The 23,057-nt window shown below is 42.2% G+C and overlaps 1 protein-coding gene across 2 annotated transcripts in view; it reads left to right on the top strand.

The window, feature by feature from the left end:
- Nucleotides 1-326: 326 nt before the first annotated feature.
- Nucleotides 327-23,057, top strand: part of LOC133488531 (neurocan core protein-like) — a 60,229-nt gene continuing 37,498 nt past the window's right edge. For both annotated transcript variants that reach the window (XM_061796483.1, XM_061796484.1), the window contains exons 1-2: nt 327-658; nt 21,864-21,943. In XM_061796483.1, the coding sequence (XP_061652467.1) occupies nt 21,871-21,943 (73 nt within the window). In that variant the 5' untranslated portion in view covers nt 327-658; nt 21,864-21,870. The remainder of the gene's footprint in view (nt 659-21,863; nt 21,944-23,057) is intronic.

Genomic DNA, 23,057 nt, shown 5'->3' on the forward strand with positions numbered 1-23,057 from the left:
TGTTCCCATAGCAGTCTGCGAGTTGTGATGCCATTTTGGTTCTAGTAGTACATACACACGTCTTCTGATTTCAATACTGGTTGGATAGAGACTTGTCTTATTTTTTTGTCATTTGGTGTTAAAACTCCAGTATGAGAGCGGGAGCATGAGGAAGATGTGATGAGGTTAAGCTGGTTGTCAGACTGACATTGTGATTTAATTCACAGACACTGGCTCAACCTTTAAAGGTTTATGTCGGATTATGGTCATATAAACACCCCCCCCTCTCTTTTTTTTTTCCCAACCAGCCACCCTCCCCCTTCCACCTACACCACCACCCTCTCTCTTTGAATGGGGGCGCTGGAGCCGTCTGCCTTCCTGCCTGTCAACTGTCTTTGTTTCAAACTGATCTGGCTTCTCTCTGGAGCACCCAAAGGTGACCAGCCAGCTCGCACCCATCACATCCCGGGAGCCGGAGGCTGAGGCGCCCATCCTCGGCCACCCGCTGAAGTCAGGCTTACCGCAAAGTGCTGCAAAGTCCTGCTTCACGCCCGCTCCGTCGAGCTTGTGCTGCACCTGCAAAAGCTTTTTTTTCTCCTTCTTCTTCTTCTTCTTCTTCTTCCTCTTCTCCCCTCCGCGCACATTCCAGCGGATTGCATCTCTGCTTCGTCGCTTCGAGGTGAGTGTAAAAGCGATCGTTATTCCTCGTGGAATTTACTGTTACAAGCGTTGCGTCGTGCATCACTGAGAAGCATTTAAGTGTGAGTTGCATTGTAAAAAAGGTGAAAAACGAGCCGCACGTGTGGTCTTGCTTGCATGTAATAATATCACCAAAGTGATGGTTTCAATGAGGACAAAACAGTGCTCTGTATTTTTAAATGCTAAATCAAAGCGGTTTAATACGAAGTGAAATTTACGACTAATGCATAGGGGTATGCATAAAACATCAACTCTCGTTTGTGTGTGTGCGGCTGTGTGCTTTTAACCTTTCATTTTGCCAAGTTTTCACTGGGCAAACCTTCCCGAATCTAAAAGGTTGGAGCGCTGTGTCGTTATTGACATGGACAGGTGTTAGTGAAATCTATTGTGTGTTCTTATGTCACCTGCACATGACATCCAAGGACGCCTTACAACCTGCGTGCCCATTGGCTGCTGCGCTGCTCACAATGTGTGTTAAAAACTGTTTCCCCAACCTTTTGGGAGCCAAGACACATATTTTACATTAGAACAAAATCTCATGGCACACAACAACCCCAGAGGAATTTCACAGAAAGTGAACGCATAGTAGATGTGTTTGACAATCACAAATTTAGATTTGCAGAATTTCTTTTTTTTTTTTTTGGGGGGGGGGCGAAACTATCTGCCGTTATTCACTGAAAAACCCATCTATTTGCTAATATAGCATAAAAATGGTGCCATCTGGTGTCATCTCGGTGTCAAGCAACAATACTGAACTGAGGGAAAGCGCGTCATTTTGTCAGGGCATAGCTTTGTATACATTTTTTTAAAAAGTGCTTTGCCGCCATCTTGTGGTATCTAGGCAATTACAAACCTTTCTGGGTAGGCAAAGAGAACATCATTGTTCTGCGTGTCACTATACGTCGCTGGCATAGATAGATGCACAAAGATGCAGTGGTACCTTGACCCGATTTACGAGTTTTTCGAGTTACCAGCTGTCGCTCGGCTGATTTTTTTGCTTCGACTTGCAAGCAAAAAAAAAAAAAGAAAGAAAAAAAAAAAAAAAAAAAGAAATACGAGTGCGCAGGCTCAACTTACTTCACAACAAGAAGCAATTTGGCAGATAGTGAACAATTGTTCAAGAAGATTCAAGATATTTGTTGCCACTCACAGCTGACATTTCCTGTCAAACTATAAAACATTGACATTGTGTATTTACGGTAAAACAACCACAGAGTTTGCCCTTGTAAGGTATGCTAGCTCAATAATAACTTACAAAGCGAAACACCATAGATGGCTAACGGAACTAACATTGATTTTGGGTAGTTAAAACACAAGCAACGGATGTTTGAACACAAACTATACAGCACCAGCAACACATGTAGAGAGACATTATAACAATACTCACAGGCAATTATTTTAAAATTTGCAAATAACAAATAACTTTAATAACTGCAGCTTTATGCAGTTGTGACTATCTTCTTCGTGTATCTCCGTATGGCTGTATTATACTGCCTCCTGGTGGCCAAGACGCACACACCAGGAGTTGCACAATGAATTAATCATGACTCACAAACTGTCTCTTTACATTCAATTCAAGCATGTTATTACTTTTTGTTTTATTGCACATTACTGTATAGTGCTATTTTTATTATTAGAACACTTTTTTTTCAGGGTGAGGCTGGAACGTACTAATGGCATTTCTATTCATTTCAATGCAGAAAGTTGAATTGCGATACGAGTGTTTTGAGTGACAAGCATGGTTACAGAATTACACTCAAATTAAGGCAGAACTGTACATAATTTTTTAATAAATAAATGAATTTCGGACCATTTTCGAGAAATTGGATAAATTCCTGATGATCTGTCACGGCACACTAGTTGGAAATCACTGCTTTAAAAAAAAATAATGCCACTATGGAATAAAATCCTGCAGTGATGAACATATCCAAAGTCTCAACACTTGCATGTATCCGTGAGCAGTTTGGGTCACCTTGACAAACGAGCCGCATTGTGTGATAACCCGAGAGCCCCTCTTGTCCGAATACAGCCGACCCCTTCCTCTATTCCTCGCTCCCTTGGAGGAGTCTTTTCTTCCCCCCTTCCTTGGCCTTGTTAGTGCACCCACCACCAGCTGGGTGTCAGTGCCATAAAGCAGGACGAGGTTAACAAGGCGGCCGCATGTTCCGGAGCAGGAGGTGGTGAGGGGATTTCGTGTGTGTGTGTGTGTGTGTGTGTTGGATGCTGAAGAAAATAGTGAGGAAGAGTGATGCTAAAACCTGCTAGTTTACAGCATGCATTTTTCATTCTTTTTGCACATGTGTGTGTGTGTGTGTGTATGTAGCTGAGTGCACTCAAAAAATGACAGGATGGACAGAAAGCAGTGTCGTGTGTGAGAAAAGAGTTCTAAAATAGTTTCTGCATGTACACTTTCACTTTGTACTTTACATCATTGTGTGATGGATGAAAAGCTTTGATATAACAACAGACAGGACATTGTGGTATTATTAGTTACGCAAAAATTAGGTTAAACTCATTCACTGCCAACCGTTTTAGAGCATTTTGACTCAGACCCACAGTATATTATGTTCTGCGACAACATACGCACTGAACCGACCAAAAGAAAGAGTAGACTCTTTTTTCACCAGAAAGAAAGTTTGTTTCTACCTTTTTCCATTTTTTAGTAATCAGCAGTTTCACCCAAAACACCCGTTTCTGACCGAAAAAGTGGAGAAAAGGAGCTTTTTGTGAAAAGAACCATGAAAAGAACATACTCTGATGGTAATATCTGCATTTGCAAATTCGCATATTTGCAGATTTTTTGTTACCGATCTCTCATTACTCGCTAAAAATCTGGGCTACTCTGTGTTATTTTTTTTTTTTTTCCCTAGGACAAAGAAAACAAAGTATTACTTACGTGTCATCTGGTGATAGTGTTTAATTTATTGACAGGTTTTTTTTTCCCACCTTGTGTTTGAGATGTCTACTTTTTTTTCCCGGCCATCTATTAATGCAACTTGTGCAGTCAAATGTAAAAGTGAAAGTATGTTTCTGCTTCTCTCTCAATGCAGCTACTTTTAACTTGTAGTCTACTTTGCTGTTACAATTTGCCTGTATTCCCTAACTTCCCTTCGAGTTTAATGATTTAAAAACTTTTTGTGTAAAGTGCTAGTACACATTTTCACTTGACAATTAGTGTACTAGTGTGTTATTTAGGCTAGTATGCATGCTAAGACTATCAATGAGCCTCATGTGAGGTGCTTCATTTGTTTTGAATATTTTATCTTCTAAATAGTTGTTTATATAACATGGGTTTATGATTGTATACAATCTGGAAGCATGGTGTTGATACTTTATGATCATCTCAATTTTAAGTGCTTTGCTGCCATCTTGTGGCATCTACCCCCAATTATAAACCCCTTTTGGGGTGGTGTCCATTATTAATGTATTTGCTAATTACGGCAGGGCTATTCCATGCAAATAATGGGGCTCCACTGTACTTGAAAGGATAATGTTCCTAAAGTATCAACTCAATTTTCTGCTCTGGCACAAGTTGACTTAGTGGACGTTAATGTATCACCTTCAACTTTTCGTCCATTCCTTTTAAAACCCTCTCAATAAGAAATTGATTGGTGCATACAACATAATGAGCAAATCCTCTGCTATGTAAACTTACAGTGTAGCCAGATATAGTGTAGCAGAATCATCAAGGTGCAGAATTTCATGTTTTTTTTTTCTTTCTGGTGTTCAAAGTAGTCACTGATGGTAAAGTGGTTCACTCGCCTGACTGGCGACCAGTCCAGGGTGTAGTCTGCTTTTCGCTCCAATCTTGGATTGGCTTCAACTGCCTGTGGCCCTGAAAAGGATATGTGATGGAGAAAATGGATGGCAGGACGGATGGACTTTACAAGTGAATCACAAACAGTGGCTCAAACTCAACAAAAATTTAACTAAATGGGCCACAAGATAAAGGAAAGAAAAGCACAACCCACCGCCACAGCCTGGCTCCACCAATGGTAAGATGATTGATGAGAGCTATCTGTTGCTAACTAGCAGCTAAGTGAATTTAGCTGGTTTAGTAGAAGCAGATGTTGCCAGCCAGCGTGGATTTACGCATTTTACGGCACTGAGTTTGGCACAAAACAGACCACGGCTGCGATGCGGCGAGGGACTATGGTTAAAGTAAGCTATTTTAAACTAAAAAGAAGCATTTCTAGGCAACAGTCTTTTCCGGAGGGAAAAGTGGTTGCTAAAAACGGCAGCCAAAACGTGTTGTGTCTTTTCCGGTGTAAAAAAAAAATATATATATACAACCCCCCCCAAAACTGCCACCAGGACTTAACCAGGGGGCTATAGATAGTCTTCAAATACGTTTTCAAATAATTAAATTGGATTTTTCATTCGTTGTACAATAATGTCTTTATTTTGGAATAGTACAAGGAGTAACAATTCGATTGTAATTCACTAGTCATTCGTTAGAGTCATTGTGAATAGCGAATGAGGATTTAGATGGCATGTGAGTGTGAATGGTTGTCCTGCGACTGACTGGCGACCAGTTCAGGGTGTAGTCAGCCTTTTGCCCGAGGTCATCTGGGATAGGCTCCAGCGCCCTGCGACCCTAACCAGGATAAGCGGTGTTGAAAATGGATGGATGGATGAATTTAAATGGCGAGCCTAAGCTCTAAAGCTCATATTATGAATGTTTCGTTCAGAGTTACCATGTCTGAACTTTGTGTTTGGTTTAAAGCAGGGGTGTTCATTTACAGCCTGTTGCATGTTCTTTATTGGCTCGCCGCATATTTTAATAACAAAATTAAACGCGGTTACAAGAAAAAGTTAAAATGTTTAAAAATAACACTTTTTTATCCATCCATCCATTTTCTGAGCCGCTTCTCCTCACTAGGGTCGCGGGCGTGCTGGAGCCTATCCCAGCTATCATCGGGCAGGAGGCGGGGTACACCCTGAACTGGTTGCCAGCCAATCGCAGGGCACATATAAACAAACAACCATTCGAACTCACATTCACACCTATGGGCGATTTAGAGTTGTCAATTAAACTACCAAGCATGTTTTTGGGATGCCGGGGGAAACCGGAGTGCCTGGAGAAAACCCACGCAGGCACAGGGAGAACATGCAAACTTCACGCTGGCGGGGCCGGGGATTGAACCCCGGTCCTCAGAACTGTGAGGCAGAGACTTTAACCAGTCGCCCACAGTGCCACCACACTTTTGCAATTCATAAAATGTAACAAAAGTTGAATGTCGGCCCTCAGTGGAAAACATTTGGACATCCCTGGTATAAAGCCAATTAAAAGCCGACTTTTCTTCAGATATTAGTGCTGGACAGCTCTCATTTTTCAGCCCCTTGAATACAACCCAAACTAAATGTTATTGTGATACAGCCACAATATCAGTCTGTTTCACTTCCTACCACCGAGATATAAAGCCCCATGTAAGCGAGCGACATGCCGCAAAGGGACCCAAAAAGGGGATTGGAGCAGCCGAGCCATCAATCAACTTCACTTTTGTAACCTGGGAGGGCTTAAAGCTGCTGGTCTGGCCAATGGTTACCAGCGTGGATGAGAGCACAGCTGAGCAGCTCATTCACACAAAGAAAATCTCCCTCTCTTTGTCCTCCCTTTAAAGGTGACAACTGGCATATCACAAATGCGCCATCAGTTACAAGGAGCGTCATTTTTACTGGAAAGTTTTATCAGCATTTTCTGTTTTGTGTTGTTTCTGTTTTTTCTCGCTATGCCACTCTCGGATGTTTTTTGTTTGTTTTGTCCCCCACCATCACACTTCATGAAACATCTCCTCTCAGCACTTTCTGTTCTTGTCTTTGCTGAACGTGTGAATGTGAAACACACCTGAAGGACAATGCTGCTCAACATTCGACTGGCGCAGCACATCCTAAAAGTCAAACAAATGTTTTATCAAAACCAATCAGCATGCTACTGTCTTTTGATCTATTTCAACTGTTTTCTTTTCTGTGTGTGCTTCCCTGAGGATGCTATAATGTGTTCTTTTTGTGTGCGAAGTTACCATTTAATAAACCTGGGCTGACATATAGCATGGACTCACACACCTGATGTCATAATTGGCTTTGTCAAAAAGACCTAACCTCTGAACTTTCACCTCTGTCCTTTGCCGCTTTGAGGCCCAGCTGTTGTTGTGGCCACGTGGACAACATTGTAACAATCCCAAGCTGAATGGTTTTAACCTTTAACCCTTCCACTCAAACCAATACTTTCAAACCTGCACAATACATTAAACCTTAAACAACTAACCGTTAACTATTTTTTTATTTTTTATCAGAAAAGGGTTTATGCTATACAATCATTTAATGATGGCATTGATAATGGCAGGTGATTATTAAAGTGCATAGACGTGATAAAGAGTCACAGAACACATATATAGCTTCAACAAAGTAGCAGCGCTAGCAATACTAAGCTAGCATTAGCGCCGTAAAAAAATAAAATAAATAAAAAGCAGACATTAGCCACAACTGCTACATTGGTAGTGTGATTTATTTATAATGGAATGTTACCATGACAGTAAATGTTATTGGTTTGAAGTTTTATTTTTTGGAAAGTACAATCAACTAAAAATCAAAAAGAGGTGATCAAATGTTAACTAATTTAGTACTAATTCCGGGTCGCTTCTGAATTCTCTCAGTTGCCTGAGCTTCCTTAGCTCTGCGTCTGTTTGCTGGTCTTATGCCAGTGGCAAATTGGGGCTGGGAATTTTTTTTATTTTCCAGAGGTGGATATTCCGCCATAGTTTCAGCAAATCTCCTGAAGCCCAAGGTAACAGGTCAGTGCGACGCCACGGGTGTGTGCCCGCTATGAGTGTGCCTGTCTCATCAGTCACCTGTCTGTCTCGGATTGCTTGTTTTTCCTCAGACGCTGTGGTTTCTTGGAAATCAAAATAGAGGCGCAAGATGGGGCCAGAGAGATGATTTTCTTCACAGATTATAATTTATCATATATCATTATCAAGTCATACTTAATGTTTTAAGTGTAAATTAAGTGGTTTTTTTAATTGCACACCTGCTCTTTAAGTTAGCTCCCTATTTTCAAAAATGTATCTGTGAGCAAGCCATACAAATTTTCATAATGCCCCCCCTGACCCCTACACACGCACACAGAGTTTCCCCCCGATACCCTACATTGCCACAATGTGGCTCATTTTCATGAGAGAGGACCGCCCTCCAAAACCGGATGCTTTCAGCAAGACAAGAAAAATTGGTTGAAAAGCGAGCTATGATTCTTGACCCTTATAGTAATTTGACCAAAACACATCACTGACATATCATTAACTCCCAAGAATGTTTTTAACGAAAGAAAAAAAAAATCAAACTGTCTCCTTACGGTTTCTTTTGCAACATATGTTGCAAAAATCTGAAGAAGAAGAAAAAAAAATACGCAAGTAGGTGAAGGGGACATCTTGCTGAAAATCAACAGGTGGTCGGTCAACAAGCAGTGGTGCTTCAAGCATACGGAAATATTTTACTAAAAATGAGACCAGTTGCACAGTGACTAGCAAAATATGTAAATAAATCTTCAAATACTCTATAATAAAAGCACAAGTGCTATGCAAGCCCATCTGTGCCACATCCGCTCACGCTAGCTGACTAATAGCCTAAATGCTCATGTCAATCGACAATTTGCAAATTCATTAAACGTCCTCCTGTAACACAGTCAGATACCTTCATGGCCTCACAGACAGTCGGAAATGAGAGAACTCTAGCACACAGCACAACTGTATGGTCGCTATAATACATTAAATGCAAAAGTATTCTGGCCACCTATGAAAAAAAAGAAGTATTACTGTAGCGAGTAGCAAGCCTGCAGTTGGGTTACGTGAATTGGTGTTAGAGTTCCATAAGTTCTGACTGTGCGAGGCCATGAAAGTGTCTGAACGTGATTGGATGAGCAAGTAACGGGTTGGGTGGTGGGTCGAATGTAATCGGGGATGGTGGGCAGAGTGTTTGGAGGCAGAAGAAAAAACAGTTGCATGGCGAGCTAGTTGACAACTGAAAAAATATCAGCGATGTCATCGATTAGTTGGCATCGACTAAACTATCATCACCGACGCATCGACAACAAAAAATCTGAAGTTGTTCAACCACTACCACCTTTAAATGTTCCACTGTAAGTCCTTACCAACATCTGATTGACAATAGGTAGAGGTGGGTAGTAACGTGTTACATTTACTCCATTACATTTACTCAAGTAATATTAAATTGTACTTGTCAGAGTAGTTTGAATGCACCATACTTTTTACTTGAATATTTATGTGAAGAATAATCAGAATCAGAATCATTTTCATTTGCCAAGTACGTATGTCAAAAACAAGGAATTTGGAACCCGGTAGTTGGATCCGCTCTATTACGACAACAGACAGCCATTTGACAGAAAATACTTTTGAGACATAAACACATTAAAACACAGTACAAAGAGTCACTGAGCAATGAGAGGTCACCGGTAATGTGGTAATGTCGATACATAATTTTATTTATGTTTTTGACAATTGTGCAAATGATGCAGTCCTTTGGCGATTTAGAGCAGTTGGAAATGACGAACAGAGCAATAATCTGATACAGTGACCATTCTGCAAATGTCAGAGACTTCAATAAATGTAAGCAATTTAAAGTGACAAGTAGTGCGATAATATGGAACAGTGTCAATTGTGCAAATGGTGCAGATACTTCTCAAGCACATGAGTGGCTAGTATTGGTCAACAACATATATGCAAATAGTGCAGAGTGGTGAGACTACTACAGTGAGTGCACAAATAATGTATAATTGGCCCGGCAGAGATGTGACAACAATCTCAAGACAGAATTGGCAGCATATTGAAATGGAATTGTAAGTTGACTGTTTAAGACGTTAATGGCAAGAGGGACGAAGCTGTTGGAATGTCTGCTAGTTTAATTTTGCATTGTTCGATAGCGCCTACCTGAGGGAAGGCGCTGGAAAAGGTGATGACCAGGATGTGATGGGTCCAAGAGGATTTTGCATGCTCTTGCTTTAGTTCTGGCAGCGTGCAAGTTCTCAAGGGTGGCTAGGGGGGTACCGACAATTTCTTCAGCAGTTTTGATTGTCCGTTGCAGTTGGAGTTTAACTGTTTTTTGTGGCAGCATCAAACCAGACTGTGATGCATGAACAAAGGACTGATTCGATGACTGCTGTGTAGAACTGCCTCAACAGGTCCTGTGACAGGCTGTGCTTCCTCAGAAGCCTCTGCTGGGCCTTTTTGAGGATGGTTTTGATGTTGGTCTCCCACATCAGGTCCTGAGAGACTGTAATTCTCAGGAACATGAAGGTCTTAACGGTTGACACAGGACAGTTGGACAGTGTGAGGGTCAGCTGTGGTGAAGGATGCATCCTGAAATCCACGATCATCTTGAGGGTGTTCACCTCCAGGTTGTGTCGGCCGCACCACAGCTCCAGCTGCTCCACTTCCTGTCGATATGCAGACTCGTCACCGTCTTCGATGAGGCCAATGACTGTGGTGTCGTCTGCAAACTTCAGGAGTTTGACAGCTTGGTGCATTGAGGTGCAGTCGTTTGTGTAGAAAGAGAAGAGCAGCGGAGAGAGGACACATCCTTGGGGCGCCCCAGTGCTGGTGGTGCGTCTGGATGAGACATAAAAAGTACAGGCCCAGCACAAAACAAATCAAATGATGTGATTCTTTGTGATGCACCATACAGTAAAACAGTGATCATATACTGTATATATCTGGCACTTCAGTGTACATTATGCTACAGTGCTCTGTTCACACGTTGTTTGTGTGGTCATATGCAAAGAAAATGCATTCAAAATGAGTATTTACTCATCAGAATCACGACTTGGCTCCCTCATTTACGGAACATAGAGCATTTGTCAATAGACACGTACATTATGGCAGAGTGACGCTGAGGATGGGAGAAGAGAAAAAGTTACCATATTTTCACGACCATAAGGCGCACTTAAAAGTCTTAAATTTTCTCCAGAATGGACAGGGCACCTTATAATGCGGCGCGCCTTATGTGTGCACCGAGTTCCAAAATCTGTAAATGTTGTTGTGTGACTTTAATGAGCGCTCCGCTTGACTGACTGGGAGCATTTCCTGCCGACACGCTGCTTATATAGAGGAAGGCGGACGTGACTGAGGACAGCATGCGGATGTAAAGGGGGAAGGGTGCGCGTGACAGAGGAGGCTAAAGACACGCCCCCAGTAGGTATATAGTTCCGGTATGTGCATCGGTTTGGCTAAGGACCCCCGAAAATGGCACCTACAAAGAGACACGCTTACGAAGCACAGTTTAAGTTGCAAGCTATCAGTTAGGAGCATGGGAATCGAGAAGCCGCGAGAGAATTCAAGATCAACGATCCGTGGTTCGCAAGTGGAGGAAGCAGGAAAACGAGCTTCGCCAAGTCAAGAAGACGAAGCTGGTGAAACAAGGGAGGTGGCCCGAGTTGGAAGATCAACTCGAGCAATGGATTAATGAGCAAAGAAAAGCCGGGAGAAGCGTCTCTACATTCACCATTCGACTGAGTGTAATAACTCGGAGCTTCACGAAGGAACTCCAACCGCTGGACATCGGTGTAAACAGGGCGTTCAAAGTGAAGTTACGACCGGCGTGGGAGCGATGGAACACAGCTTTACTAAGACTAGGAACCAGCGCCGGGCAAGTTATGTCACAATTTGTGAATGGATTGGCTTTCGTAAAAGCCGGCATCATTTCTGAGGAGCTGCACGGCAACGAGACTGACTCCGACAATGACGAGAGGGAACCTGGTGTGTTTGATTGAGAACTTGCCCAGCTGTTCATTTCGGATACAGAAGATGAGGACTTTGATGGATTTGTGGATGAGGATTGATCAAAAAATGAGTACATTATTAAATACTTCAACAAAGTACAACCGAACTCAGTTTTTTTTAAAAACATTGTTTTAGCGTGCATGCATGATACTTTATGTTTTAAACTAGCGTATGTTTTACCATGCTTGCGCCCAATAATACGGTGCACCTTATGGATGTGTTAAATACAGAAATAGACTCCGTAACTGAGACTGCGCCTTTTAATATGGTGCGGCTTATGGTCGTGAAAATACGGTAATATCTTTGCAGCAAAATGGTTGTTATAAGAGCTGTCAATCACTGTCACGTATACATCATCATTTTGGAGAGCATATTGTATGTCTTCTTGCAAAACAACGATTGTACCTCACACTCCTTCTGTCTTGAGAGCTTTTTGGATAATCTTAGATCCTTTCAAATGTTTTCAGATCAACACCGAATCTCAGCTTGGCCTCCCCAATGCGCCTAATTGTGCCACTTTGAATCAGCCTTTGTGTGGCAGAGGGTGTCGTATAGATAGCGAAGTACTACAGCAACCTCCCATGTAATGAAGAGACTAGAACAAAGTTGATGAGTCATTAGTTGTTTTGCATGATGGTAATTAGTCACCAGGCACTGTGAAAACCATGCATGTGTGCCTTCGTCTGTGTTTTTGTGACATAATTATGAATGTACACAAGGAATTAATAGTATGATTCATCCGAATTCACTGTTCGCTTTGTGATCGTGATTATGATTAATGTTTTAATTGCTTTAACAATATTAAATCTCTACACTCCCTGCAAATGGTACAATAGTTTGTTGACATTGTATGAAGCAAGGTCCATAAAGTCCTTTAAGTGAGTTTGGTGTGAAGGAACCCAATTGTAAACCTTTAGGAAGAGCTACGACAGATTGCAACAATTTGTAGGAAGTTGTATCCGATGGCACCACAGTATGACGATGGTCTTACTACTCCCAGAAGAGTAGTAAGATCATCGTCATACTGTGGTGCCATCGGATACGAGTTTAATTTGATCTGTGACTATGCTCTCAACTAAAAACACTTGTATCTCAAATCATCATTACCAATGAAATGAATAGAAATGCTATTAATCTGTTCCAGCCTCTCCAAGAAACTTAAGAAATATTTTTGAAATTTTTTTTTTAAATAGGGAAATAACACTCTATATTATTTACTTTATATTACATGTATATGTTGATATATTAATATGCACAGTCACATTCAAATATGAGTTGCTTCAAGGGTAAACACTGTAACAGCAATGCTATTCACTAGTCAGTCTATGGCATTTTGCATTGTGTGTTCGCATTATGCTAGCGGAAGGCAAACTTGTGTGGTTGTTTTAAATACATGTGTAATTCTTTGTTTAATGTCTAGTTTGACATTAAACTGCAATTGGCAATAAACAAACTTTTTTGAAGAATTGTTCACTATCTTCCAAACTGCTGTCAACCATATCTTAAGGCACCACTGAATTCCTTTCCATAACTCAGCTTCCACATACGTTCTCCATATAGAATATTATTTCAATTTTGAAAGTCAAGATGGACTGCTTGTGTGATTTGTGAATTTAGAATAGCGTAAGAGCTTCCAGTACGGGCTTGGTGGAAGTGGTTTTGTTGTGATGATGTAACAAGGGCGATAAAATGACCTTCCTTTCATTCGTCTTCCTTCATCTTCTTCTCCCCCTCCCCACTTTGTCTGTCACTCATCGGGAGCTGTCTGCACTTAAACGTTTGGTGAGACATAATTAGGAAAAGGGGGTGTGGAGAGATTCGTTCTCTCGTGAAGTGGTGACACATAAGACTGACAGTTTGACTCTTCACTTTTATGAAAGAAATGATTTGTCGCAAACGGGATGCATGCAAATAATGCACATTCCCTGGAATATGTGCACACATTCCATTCAACCAATCACCCGCTTATGATTCAAGTGTAAAAATCACAGGTGTATCAACTATATGCAGTAATCATCATCTGTGAATCATGCAAAAAATATTTCAGGGCTGAGCAAAACTTTGAGTGAAATTTAACAGAGATGCCAGCTGCCAAAATGGTGTACTTGTGTCACTGTGTAAGTCTGAGTGGGCGTGCGCACATGAATGCAGAATTCAGTGACCTATCTTGTGCACTGTCTGCAATTTGATGTGATGCTTTAGTACAGTAGGAAATGTGCTATGATCACAAGGACAAAAATGGGATGAAAGCTGGCCTGGGTTAGTACATTTTGGCTTTTAACATACACAGAGGTACTTATTGTATGTCTATTTGTCTGTCCGTCTGAATACCCTATTATCTATGTTCACCATATGTTTCCAAGTATTGATATTGTCAATGTGCTTGCATGTGAGTTATTAATGTGAATATATGGCTATATATATTGCGGTTCAACATTCACGCCCCCAGTACATTGTTTTTTTCCCCCTAATGATTGTTTTTTTATGGGTTTTTACAGTTTATAGTGGTGCTTTGAGAAACGAGTGGCCTAATCTGTGAGTTTTTCAAGATTTCCGGACGATTTTTTTGCTTTGACTTGCGAGCATTTGTTTTTTATATACGAGCGCTATATGGTGGCAGTGGATTCAACTCACTTCACAACAGGCATCAGTTTTGCAAATAGTGAGCAATTCTCCAAAAAAGAAACTTCCAAGTGTTTAATGATACCCCCAGTTGAAGTTAACAGATTAAACACAAACAGTCCAGTTACACATAGCCAGACAATATAACAGTACTCACAGTCACAGCCACCTCATCTGGCTTCTCTCAATGCGGAGTCCAAGTCCGATGACACAAGCATAAAGTCGATCATCGAACTGCGGCCTAGAGTGTCCTGGTGCCAAGTGCACATATGGACACCCTTATCCTTGAACATGGTGTTCGTTATAGACAATCCGTGCTGAGGACAGAAGTCCAATAACAGAACACCGCTGGGGTTTTATATGGGTGTGCGGTTGTGGGGCGTTCCTCCCAATCACGCCCTTCCAGGTCTAACTGTTATTGCCCACATGAGCATTGAAGTCCCCCAGAAAAACACTGAAGTCACCAGCGGGAGCACTCTCCAGGACCCCCTCCAAGGACTCCAAAAAGGGTGGGTACTCTATGTCTATTCGGAACCTCTCGACCTCACACACCAGCTTGGGCTCCTTCTCTGCCAGAGAGCTGACGTTGCACGTCCCTAGAGCCAGCTTCTGTAGCCAGGGATCGGAACACCAAGGTCCCTGCCTTCGGCCACTGTCCAGCTCACACTGCACCCGACCCATGTGGCCCCTCCCACAGGTGGTGATCCCATGGGAAGGGGTACACCACGTTACCCTTTCGGGTTGTGTCCGGCCGGGCCCCATGGGTGCAGGCATGGCCACCAGGCGCTCGCCTTCAAGCCCCACCTCCAGGCCTGGCTTCAGAGGGGGGCCCCGTTGACCTGCATCCGGGCAAGGGAAACCTAGATCCATTTATTTTATTTGTCATAGGGGTCTTTTAGCCGTGCTTTGTCTGGTCCCACACCTAGGAGCTGTTTGTCTTGGGTGACCTTGGCAGGGGCATAAAGCCCCAGACAACTTAGCTCCTAGGATCACTGAGACACACAAACCCATCCACCACCATAAAGTGACGGCTCAGTGAGGGGTGCTCAAAGTTCCTCGGGGCAAATCGATGAACCATGCCTTCAGCAAGAAGAAGATATCAAAGTGTGAATGCAAAATGTCAATTACAGGATTTTATAAACTACATTTTGTCTGAGTGAACTGGGCTGAAAAATTGATTATAATGTAGCTCTAAAACGACACACTTACTAAATTTCCTCTTTTCCAGCACCTTTGAATCTATTCATATTTGGGTTATGCCTTCTTGCTGAGCAGACATTTGAATGCTGATTCCTGATTTATATGCCAGCTGCGTCCATCAGTTTGCACTTTTTGGATATCTGTTGCTGTTTTTTAACATCCATTCATACACGCTGGTCAAAATATATCAGTTATACATCCTCATTTAAGCCCACTGGAGCGCTTTACAGGCTTCTGGCTCGATTTGCGTTAAGTGCATGAGAGTAAAGAGGCGTGACTCAGAGGGTGGCGTTCACGTGTGATATCTTGTCCTGAACAAAAAGTAGCGCTGGTTAGTATGCTGCTGGTGTTAATGGGTGGCGACTGCACTGCATGTGTAAAATCCCCACTGGTAAACTTTGAATGGCTTCTGTCTATGGACACACAGTGTTGTGTATTGTCACGTCAATTCACATGTCCGCGGCCTAAACTGTGATTTGTGATGGCGGGGATCGGGGTTGGCTGGGACCCTGCCCGGGCGAGGCTCTTGGATTCAACACTTTGTATGCGTCCAACTACGGGCCAAACGTCTGAGGGTGGTGACCCCGTCCAAAGCTTTACAAAGCACCACCAGCAAGCGTAACCCGCGGTTCAGCTCTCCAACGTGCAAAGAGTCCTGCAGCTCGACCCCAATCTGTCAGAGCCCATCACGACATCAAAACCCACCTTTCACACGCAGGACGTTTTACAGTGTGTGCCACAGCGGGGTCTCGCCCGCACTAGAACCCCCTTTTCAAGAGTCTAACTTAGTTTCCATTAAAAAACACTCACACAGTTGTTTGGTGCCATGTGGTTTAGTGGGTGTCACAGGGGTGATATACTATCTCCAAGGAATGTTTTTCTTTCGACTCACACACTCCACTTCGAGATGGCTTTAGTGAGGCTTTGAATGGTCAGAAAGACTGACATTGTTGTGTTCATTTATTGGTGGTTGAATCGGTGTTGCGCAATCCTCTTTCAGAGCATTGGGGATGTTGTTGGAATGAGTTGCAGTTACCTTGGTGAGTGTGAGGAGGCCTGAATGAATTATTTACTTAATGTAATTGAAAAAGAGACACCTAGCATCCATCCATCCATCCATCCTTTTTCTATTATGTTTGTCATCGTTAGGGTCACGTCATGAGAGTTGTCTCTGCCTTGCAGCATTATGTCGCCACATGATTGAAAGTCTGAATGTCGTTTTTAAAGCAAAATGAGGGAAAATAGTTTGGTTGGATCCATTTGAGCAGGCCTGTTTTGTTAAAAATGGATTGCTGTAATCAGCCACGAAGATAAGTTTGCGTGCAGACACTATTCACTGTAGTCAACTTATCAGTTTTTTTTTTTTTTTACTGCGCCACTCGTGGCTCTAAGACCTTTGAAATAAAGTTTGGGATGATGATGTAACCACAGTCATAAGCTTGTGTGAGGTATTCAGGCCTTTTCTCTTTGTCGAGGGCTCAGTGAGAGCCTAGCCTTCGATGGACATGGCTGGCGGTGGCAACATCCATCCATCCATCCATCCATTGTCAACACCGCTTATCCTGGTTAGGGTTGCGGGGCGCTGGAGCCTATCCAAGCTGACTTCGGGCGAAAGGCAGACTACACCCTGAACTGGTCGCCAGTCAGTCGCAGGGCACATATAGACACGGACAACCATTTGCACTCACATTCATACCGTCACTGAGTGGGAACTGAACCCACGCTGCCCCCACCAAAGTCAGACGAGTGTACCACTACAGCGGTGGCAACATCATTCTAATCACTGACAGCGAACAAAATTAGCAATTTACCATGATTATGGGGAGGTGTTGTGTTAATGTTGGCGCTCAACAGAATATTGGAAACTTTAAAAATATGGTGTTTAGTAACTCTTTTTATTTTGGTAATTTCAACACCATTTACGCTGTGTTGAGGATACCTGTTTGCTTTATTCTTGTTTAAATTTTAAAAAAAAAACTGCGTGCATTATAAAGCAAAGCTGTGTTTTCTTCAAACAAACTCCTCTTCATCTCTGTCTAGTAGCAGCATGGAACAATCTGCCTTGCCATTGAGCTGAGAAGCTTCAGGCCCCCATCCAAATCCTCTGGCACAGTCAACAGCTTAGTTAGGATGCATGGTTGGATTTCCCCTCTATCATGCACTGGGACTGCATTAGAATCTTCTCATAGCCGAGGACCGCATCTTTGAGAAAGACCTGCGGTAGGCTAAATCCCTTTCTCCCCACTGGGAGGACATCAGATGGCCTTTTGCCACCTTGTACTCGACAAAACTAGATGGGTTGTAATAATGTCAGTTAAATGGGCAAGTCGGCCAACGTTCATGAGCTTTAATATCGTTGAAGCGTTCCTACGAGAAAGTTGATGGATAAAATAATGGGACGGATTAAATGCAACATCCGCACTTGTGTGTCCCCTCGCCACACCGAGGTTCAAGGTCACCTAGTCTCCTTGCAGCACCTCTAGATGAAACCTCTTCACATGCCCACGCAGATTTAACACAGTTAATTACTCAGAATTCAGAGCTCTAATGAACTGTGACTGCTTAAAGAGGTGTTATTTTTTTGTTCCTATTACATTATCCCGTATTAGCACTCTGATGAGGGTACACTGGATTAACCTTTTTGTATGATCTATCTATCTGTAAGGCCATTATGAAGAATTTGGTCTATTAATATACTGATGCAGACAGTTTGATCATGTCCATTGTTGGATACCATTAAGCAATCGATAATATGAATCATCAATCATAACATATCGGTTTGACGTAAAAAAGTAAGTATGAGAGGAGATCAACAGTTCAGCTTTCATTTCCAGGTATTCAATTTACATCTAGATCCCATAGCATGTCTTAAATAGTATTATTTAAAATGTAAAGAACACATTTTTAGGGGAGAAAAAGCATTGTAACAGTCTTAAAATAGATTAAAGTCAGTAAGACTTAATCTATTATCTAATCGATTAATCTAAAGACACTTTCCGAAAAATGTTACTATCATGAAAAAATTTATTTATTTCCATAATTCCCTCCGTTAAACTTTCATAGATTATAGCTCCAGGGCCCAAAATTTAAAACATTTAACGTATTTATTTTTTTATTTTCACATTATTTGGGCTTCCAGCTCATAAAACCCACAAAATCAGGAATTAAAAAAATGTGAATACTGTGACGAAATCATCCCAAATTTTCCAGGCCATAAATGTTTTCGACTGAATGTCACATACTAATCATCTACTAAACTCAAAGCACCTGAACAGGTTTCCCCAGGTGTCATTAAATTGCTTCAGTTTGGTTTAATTGTTTCAGTTGGGTTCAATATAGGGAAGACTGCAGACTTGACAACTGGCCAGAAGACCATCATTGATACCCTCCATAGGATGGGTAAGCCACAAATGTTCATAGCTAAGGAGGCTGGCTGTTCACAGAGTGGTGTGTCCAAGCATATCGATGGAAAGTCTAGTGGAAGGACAAAATGTGGCAGGAGAAGATGCACCAGCAAAAGAGATGACCGTGGGCTTCAGCGGATTATCAAACAGAGAAGATTCAAGAATCAAGCAGAGATCCAGCAAGAGTGGAAGGACGCGGGAGTCACAGTTTCAAAAACCACCACATTCAGACGCATTCGGGAGATGGGCTACAACTGTTGGGTTCCTTGGGTCAAGCTGCTTCTGAGCCTTAGCCAACGTAGGAAGTGTCTCAACTGGGCCAAGGAGAAGAAGGACTGGACTGTTGGCCAGTGGTTCAAGGTCCTCTTTTCCGATGAAAGTAAAGTGTGCCTTTCATTCGGGAATCAAGGTCCAAGAGTTTGGAGGAGATGCTGGAGGTCCAGTGTGAAATATCCAGAGTCAGTCATGATTTGGGGTGCAATGTCCAGTGCAGGTGATGGTAAACTCTGCTTTCTTAAATCCAAGTTCACCAAAACAGTCTACCAGAGAGTTTTAGAGAACTTCATGATTCCCTCTGCTGAGGATCTGTATGGAGATGCAGATTTCATCTCCCACCACCAAAACCTGGTTTGATGCCCATGCCATCACAGTGCTTGACTGGCCAGCCAACTCGCCGGATCTATGGGGTATTATCAAGAGGAAAAGGAGGGGTACCAGACCCAAAAAGAAAGAAAGAACTGACAGCAAGTATAAAGGAAATCTGGGCTTCCATAACTGCCAGGCAATGCCACAGGCTGAATGCCTCAATGCCACGACGCATTGAGGCAGTGATTAAAGCAAAGGGATTCCCAACCAAGTATTGAAGATTAACATATTGTTTTGAAAGTAGCATATTTTGATTGATTTAATTTGACCCTAATTTCTTTTTTTTATTCTTCAAAAACTAAGAAGTAAATGATGATTACTTCATCCATCCATCCATCCATCCATTTTCTGAGCCGCTTCTCCTCACTAGGGTCGCGGGCGTGCTGGAGCCTATCCCAGCTGTCATCGGGCAGGAGGCGGGGTACACCATGAACTGGTTGCCAGCCAATCGCAGGGCACATAGGAACAAACAACCATTCGCACTCACAGTCATGCCTACGGGCAATTTAGAGTCTCCAATTCATGCATGTTTTTGGGATGTGGGAGGAAACCGGAGTGCCCGGAAAAAACCCACGCAGGCACGGGGAGAACATGCAAACTCCACACAGGCGGGGTCAGGGATTGAACCCGGGTCCTCAGAACTGTGAGGCTGACGCTCTAACCAGTCGGTCACCGTGCCGCATGATTACTTCACAGTATTCTAATTTTTTGAATTTCAGATTTTGTGGGTTTTATGAGCTGGAAGCCCAAATTATGTAAAAATAAACAAATAAATACTTGAAGTTGCTTAGATTGTGGGCCCTGAATCTATGAAAGTTTAAGTTTTTGAATGCAATTATGGAAATAAATAAACCTTTCCATGATATTAAATTTTTTTGGAAAGTGTCTGTAGATCTTTGTACAAAAAAGAAATAGATAAGATTTTTTGTACTTCCATGGTTCTGATTGGTTTTCCATCTTCTTTCAGCTTTCACAATCGCTTGTTTTAACCCATAGACAGTTCTCTGGTTTCGTGTTGGTTACGACTGTAACTGCACAGACAAAACCCAAATTTGTAACTCAGCATAGACATTCAACACTTGTTTGAATCATCAATAGAATTGGACACACTTGGGCAACAACACACACCTGTCAGTCACATGTTTCAATACTTTTGCTTGCATTAAAAAATGGGTTGGTTCAAACAAAACCGTCTATCTTGTAAGTTGCGTATCAGATTCAGATGCAAGTACCTGGAAAAAAAAATTAAATGTGGATGTACTCATCTTTTGATATCTCAAAAACAAAGTTGTTAGTCTCTCTGTTCCAGTACTTTGAGGGGAGAAAATATCCACGCATCCATCCATCCATCCATTTTCTGAGACGCTTTTCCACACTAGGATCGCGGGCGTGCTGGAGCCTATCCCAGCTATCATCGGGTAGGAGGCGGGGTACACCCTGAACTGGTTGCCAGCCAATCGCAGGGCACATACAAACAAACAACGAGTCGCACTCACATTCACACCTACGGGCAATTTAGAGTCTCCAATTAATGCATGTTTTTGGGATGTGGGAGGAAACCGGAGTGCCCGGAGAAAACCCACGCAGGCATGGGGAGAACATGCAAACTCCACACAGGTGGGGCCGGGGATTGAACCCCGGTCCTCAGAACTCTGAGGCAGACGCTCTAACCAGTCGATCACCGTGCCGCCGGGGAGAAAATATTCATTTAAAAATTAACATTTACAGAAAGTTCCGATACATAGATGTTATTGTACTACAGTTGAAAACAGCCATCTACCCATTCTCTGGACCACTTATGCCCACTAGAATCGCAGGCGTTCTGGAGCCTATCCCAGCTGACTGGGCGAGATGCGGGGCACATCCTGACCTGGTCGCCAGCCAATCGCAGGGCACATATACAATCACACTCACATTCACACCTACGGACAATTTTAAATCTTTAAGTAATTAACCATGCATGTTTTTCAAATGAGGGAGGAAACCGGAGTACCTGGAGAAAACCCACGCAAGCATGGGGAGAACATACAAACTCTGCACAGGAAGGCCAGAACCCGGATTTAAACCCACTACCTCTGAATTGTGAGGCGAATGTGCTAGCCAGTCAGCTACTGTGCTGCCCAGTTGAGAACATTGCAATAAAAATTACATACATTATTCCCTGATGTTTGCAGTAAAATAAATTTAACTTTTAACTCTTTTTAAAAAAAAAAAACTAAAAAGCCATTCAACCAAGCATGCAACAAACCAACTGACCAACCGACCATAACCAACTGACTCACCAACTGACTGACTGGACAGACATGATACAAACATGATGGAATGATTGATGCTATGTACTGTACATCGATTGTAATGTTGAGTGCCCATTGAGTGCATAAACAGTACATTCTGAACTGTCTCTGAGTGAGATATTTTGATTTGATTGTCTGAGACATCGCAAAGCATCTTAAAACGTGCTGTCTAATGGCTGAACTCAATTTTAAACTTGATTTGTTGCTTTCTGTCATCTCCCACCCTTCAGATCCAATATGGCGCTTCCTTGGCGTCCAGCCGGGCGAAACATCTTCTTGACTGTCTTGTTGCTGCAGTGTTTTGGCTTTGGTGAGTTCTCTGTATCCAACAACACAAATTATGATCTCAAGCAAGAATTGATGGTCGTATGTTAGCAGACCTAACTTGCAGGTAAAACAAAGGTGGAACAATAATGAACATATTGCATTTAGTTGCACCAGATGTCTAGGAAATCCTTTTCCCCCCCACACCAAGCAGTACAGTTTGTTTCAATTCAGTTCAGTAATAGCTGTCACGGGGTGTCATCAGCAGGTTGCACGAGAGATACAGTGAGACCGGAGAGTCACAGAAAGGGATAAAAGTGGACGTCCTTGGAACTTTTCATGGATCAAACACCAGTAACTTTTATGTTTCAGCTCATTTTTAGAAAACAGCAAGTTTCACAAAAATAATTAAAAAATGTAACAGTTGCATAGAGGAGCTTACAGAACGTCAAATTAAGTTCACTTGTAAAGGTTTTATTGCATCTAAGCTTTATCATGCTGAAGATTCCGAACGTTTTCGCTTTTGAGTGAAGAGATCTCTAGAATGATAGCATTGCTTGCCAACTAAGATTAGGTGGAATAGCCCCCATCGAGGAGAAATTGACATTGTGGTTAAGGTGCACTCACAGTAATATCCAGCATTACAGGCCATTACCATTTTTATTAGTGACTTTTTGAGCAATATATTCAGAAACTCCATGCAAATTCACTTTGCAGCGTTTACCATCTTTGTTCTTTCCACCGACCGATCCAACAGAAAGGTTATACCAAGGACATCCAGTGAGGACAAAGTGATGTGAACTATAAAATCTCCCATTATGGAGGAAATACGAATGCATTTCAGTAGATGGGAAATAGGATTTTCCCCCATTGCCATCTTTCACTCGCTCCTAAAAAAGAATTTTAACCACTTTGATGGAAGCCACCTTCCCAAAATAATTAACAACCTAATGGGTCAATTCATGGAATGAAGTCATTGTTGGTAATGTATTTGCACCTGTGCCCCCCCCCACCCCCAACTCCAATGATGGATATATCCATTTAGTCCAAAGGATGGATGACACATTCAATGGAATATGGGAAGAGAAGATGTGCAGCTGGATTGGGATAAAAAGAGTTAACATTCCAGGGAAACACATCTGTTCCTTCATTAATATTTT

Source organism: Phyllopteryx taeniolatus, chromosome 14 (assembly GCF_024500385.1).
Source record: "Phyllopteryx taeniolatus isolate TA_2022b chromosome 14, UOR_Ptae_1.2, whole genome shotgun sequence".
Classification (NCBI taxonomy): Eukaryota; Metazoa; Chordata; class Actinopteri; order Syngnathiformes; family Syngnathidae; genus Phyllopteryx; species Phyllopteryx taeniolatus.